General features: G+C 43.3%; 1 protein-coding gene across 2 annotated transcripts; it reads right to left on the bottom strand.

Moving 5' to 3' along the window:
- Nucleotides 1–273: 273 nt before the first annotated feature.
- Nucleotides 274–2,181, bottom strand: LOC123138786 (anthranilate O-methyltransferase 3). Of its 2 annotated transcripts, none has more exons than XM_044558664.1 (4): nucleotides 2,047–2,162; nucleotides 1,278–1,688; nucleotides 799–1,071; nucleotides 274–719 (listed from the first exon to the last, which is right to left on the bottom strand). In XM_044558664.1, the coding sequence occupies exons 1-4, from the start codon at nucleotides 2,116–2,118 to the stop codon at nucleotides 360–362; spliced, it is 1,116 nt and encodes a 371-aa protein (XP_044414599.1). In that variant the 5' UTR covers nucleotides 2,119–2,162; the 3' UTR covers nucleotides 274–359. The 2 variants fall into 2 exon arrangements, with proteins under 2 accessions (XP_044414599.1, XP_044414598.1); XM_044558663.1 differs by having other exon boundaries at nucleotides 276–719; nucleotides 2,057–2,181.
- Between the last annotated feature and the right edge of the window lie 2,294 nt (nucleotides 2,182–4,475).

Genomic DNA, 4,475 nt, shown 5'->3' with positions numbered 1-4,475 from the left:
ACCAACTAAATAAAAGAGAAGTGTACCATCATATAGAGCATCTGCCTCTCCTCCTCCTCGATATCGGGGGTTAGGTAGGGTGCTCGGGCATATAGGATAAACCTTTAAACGGTTTATCTCCATATGTTTGAACACCCCGGCCGGCAAACCCACATCAACATCATTCTTTACGTAGTGACTCCAATGTTCTTTAAGGTAAAAGAAATACGAGAATCCAAAAATGAAAGAAAAGATTTTGTTGTGGAAGTACCTGAGTTGGGTGTCCAAGTGGATGCATCATGTAGATAAACATAATTTTATTATCAAGGGAGCTGGTAAATACATAAATTGCAAGCAAATATGAAACAATCACATATGCCTCAAATCCTTGTTAACGACAGAGTAATGACGGAGTACTTGGTCTTCTCCTTGTCCAGGTGCACCTCGACGTAGTATGCAAATTTTTTGAAGAGCTCATCGAGGACGGATTCGCCGAAATGGCTTGCAAATAGGGGCTCCATCACTGCCCTCAAGCTCTTGGAGGAATTTATGCCACTTTGGGCACTGTTGCGCACATCATTGCCTTGCGAATCGTCGTAAGGATCCCAGTTGGTCTCGAACAGCTTGTTATGATTCATGCGAAACTGCTGGCTTTGTTCGACGATTGCTTTGACTTCTTCCATCGATGGGCCGTACAAAGGTAGATTAAAGGAGTCGAGCTTTTCCTTCTCCACGAGGCCCTGTAATTACCAGTATGATTTAGCAACAGTTTAGAGTCTTGAAATATAAATGCCACAAATATACTATATCCTCGCGTACCTCGTCAACAAGTGATTGCACAGACTGTGAAAGTAGCCCGAGTAGACGGCAGAGACCTCCGCTGTAGGCATCGCCATGTTTCCTCCCTAGAAATGTGAGCATCATCTGTCCGCCTGCAACTAGTTCTTCATGTCGCAGCCGGAGGAACAACAACATGTCCTTCTCAAACTGCACTTGGTACATTTTTACCACCGATGGTGGGGTAGTCATCCCAATGTAGATGTTTCCTTTGTTGAGATATGGTCTTTTCTTGCCCTCTAATCCATGGGGAAGCTGTGTATAACATATAGCATTTTTTTATAGAGGTTCTTATGTAAATTGACATTATTTTGAGTAGTCAAGTTGGCTTCATCAATTGACCAACTTTTGCGTATTAAGTAGAGAGATGTGGATGATTAAAGTATAAAAATTGCAAGCAGTTTTTTCTTTTCTGGCAGCAAAATGTGCAAATGAGTGTGTTTGTTAGTAGTGGCATGTACCCGAGAGCGCCAATGCAGGCAATACGACGAGTGAAAGAGATGAACACTGCTGCGAGGCAGAAGCCTCGTGTAGTAGGAGCTCGGCAACCCGGCGATGAAGAAAGCAGGTATCTCCTCTCCCTTGCGACGACCCATACCAATCGAGTTCTTGAACCGTTGAACCGATCGGAAGACGCGGTTGAAGTCATTTCCTGGTAAATCGTTGAGAAAGAACTGGAGCTCGGCGGGACGGCCACCGAGCTTCTCAAGATGGTGGCTGACCGCTTCGATCACATTGGAGACGAAGAGGAGCGTGTTCTCGCCTGAAGAGCAGCCCAGGTCAACGATGGTCATTGTTGGATGGAGGAGAGCCGCGTACGCTCGTGTCACGGCCTCCTGGAGAGCTGGCTTGGTCTCAGCCAAGGCATTTTCCTAAGATAAACGGCGGAAAGGGAAATCTTTATGAACAATTGCAGCTGAATCCAGCAATCAAATTAGGATTGCAAGGGAAGATACTACTCCTTCCATTTCTTTTAGTCTGCATATAAAGTTCGGTAAAAGTCGAGCATTGTAAAATTTGACTAACTTTATAAAGAAATATTATCATTCATGATATGAAATCAATATTATCAGATGCACCATGAAACGTATTTTCATACTATATAGTTTTAGTATTATAGATGTTCACCTTTTTTATATAAATTTGATCAAACTTTGTGTAGTTTTACTTTGACCAAATTTTATACGTGGAGTAAAAAGAAATGAAAAGAGCACGTGAGAAGATATATACAGTATGAAACCTGAAGCCTTGAGTTCTTGGCGTAGCTGTTCTCGTCTTCTCCTTCGGCCATATGGAAGTCATGCTCCATCCTCATGGCTGCCAGCCACTAAGCAGCAAGCCTGGCCTCTAGGTGTTGTAGAGGAGGAGATGGAGTAGGAGTGGTTGCAATTCATTGTTCATACGTGTACGCTCACGAACCTGGCCGCGCGGTCGTTTCCTGACCAGAGGCTTATTCCATATACGGTAAATGCTCGTCCACCCACGTACTACTCCCTCCGTCTAAAAATGCTTGTCGGAGAAATCGGTAAAAATGGATGTATCTATGACTAAATTACGTCTAGATACATTTATTTTATTAACAAGTGTTTCCGGACGAAAGGAGTACTAATTAAGAATAGGCTGCCTCTCCCCTTTCCCCTCATGTTTTGTGTGATTGCAACTTGAGCGTTGTTTGGATGATAGCCGTGGACAGAACGGATGAAAGTGACCTCTCCATTCTTCATGCTAAATAACCTCTGAGAGCACCTGATTAGTGACCGGACAGAAGATAGAATGAAAAAAGTGAACCAACTTAATGAAATCCAGAGGTTTTTTTAGAATATGATGGAATCCAGAGGTTCCAAGTGGCGGCCTTAAAAATCAAAAATCAGGGAGACCTGAATAAAAAATTGGTGCACTTCAAGCTAGACTGTCGACTGGGCATTGCATATCAGCTATCTGTTGGCATTATCACAAGCAAGCAAGCAAGCACACGCGTAAAAATAGACTTCCATTTTCTTTTCTCTCGGTATATATATTCGAAAGGATTAATATTAATAAGGCACTCCTTAAAATTTAGAGAAGAATTATGTAAACGAACATCCATCATTAGTGCTTCTATGCACCACTTCTTCCGGTTGTCATGTCTCATGTCAAGATCTTTTCTTATGTATAGCACACGTGCACATGGGACAACTCATAATGCAATACCACAATTACTTATGCAATTTGTTTGAGCTTTCCGAGAAGATTGCCAACAAGAAAAAAAACCAAGGTATAGAAAAAATAATTAATCATATTTTCAGTTGTTGGTCATGGAATTGCTCACGACGAGTGGTGGCATGTACCTGAGAGCGCCAATGCAGGCAATACGACGAGTGAAAGAGATGAACACTGTTGTGAGGCAGAAGCCTCGTGTAGTAGGAGCTCGGCAACCCGGCGATGAAGAAAGCAGGTATCTCCTCTCCCTTGTGACCACCCATACCAATCGAGTTCTTGAACCGTTGAACCGATCGGAAGACGCGGTTGAAGTCATTGCTTGGTAAATCGTTGAGAACGAACTGGAGCTCGGCGGTATGGCCACCGAGCTTCTGAAGATGGTGGCTGACCGGTTCGATCACATTGGAGACGAAGAGGAGCGTGTTCTCGCCTGAAGAGGAGCCCAGGTCAACAATGGTCATTGTTGGATGGAGGAGGGCCGCGCACGCTCGTGTCACGGCCTCCTGGAGAGCTGGCTTGGTCTCAACCAAGCACTAGTAGAAAAGGGGGCAATGGTCCAGGCCAGGTCAGCCCATTAGTCCCGGTTCAACCCAGAACCGGGACCAATGGGGGCATTGGACCCGGTTCGTGAGCCCCGGGGGCCGGCCGGGCCACGTGGGCCATTGGTCCCGATTCGTCTAGACCTTTTGGTCCCGGTTGGTTGGACGAACCGGGACCAATGCGCCTCGCTCCTGGCCCACCATCATTGGTCCCAGTTGGTGGGACGAACCGGGACCAAAGTCTGCCCTTTAGTCCCGGTTCAAGCCACCAACTGGGACTAAAGGGTTGGCCCTCGTTGCGGTCAGAGTTTAGTCCCACTTCGCCAACCGAAGGGGAATCAGACCGGTTTATAAGCCCCTCCCTCTCTCCCTTTGTTGAGCTCCTCTCAAAATCAAAATAGATGCCCTTATACAGGAAATTTAATCTAAATTCATATGAATTTCTCTGAAATTAGTAGAAATTCATTATGAATTTAGGTTGAATTTTCTCTATAAGCGCATCTATACTCATTTCTGAGCAGTTTTTTATATAGTTTTTTTTCTTTTCCGCTATATTTATTTTTTTATTTTTATTTCTGAGTTGTAATAAGTCATTAAAAATAAGCATCTATACTCATTTTTTAGTTAAGTTAATCACAACTATTGTTTTTCTATTTATTTTTGAGTAGTTTTTTATATAGTTTTTTTTCTTTTCTGCTATATTTATTTTTTTTCTATTTTTTCTGAATTGTAATAAGTCATTAAAAATAAGCATCTATGCTCATTTTTTAAGTAAAGTTACAAGCATGGAGATGATGGCATGCGCAAGGGGAACAAGAACAGAGTTACAAGTGATGATTTCAGGTCTTTGAAGCCACCATAACGAGTGCATGAAGCCTTGGACGAAATATACAAGATGTCACTTCATAAATTTCGTCTAGA

This window comes from Triticum aestivum, chromosome 6B, assembly GCF_018294505.1.
Source record: "Triticum aestivum cultivar Chinese Spring chromosome 6B, IWGSC CS RefSeq v2.1, whole genome shotgun sequence".
NCBI lineage: Eukaryota > Viridiplantae > Streptophyta > Magnoliopsida > Poales > Poaceae > Triticum > Triticum aestivum.
This window is presented reverse-complemented; position numbering and strand designations above follow the sequence as displayed.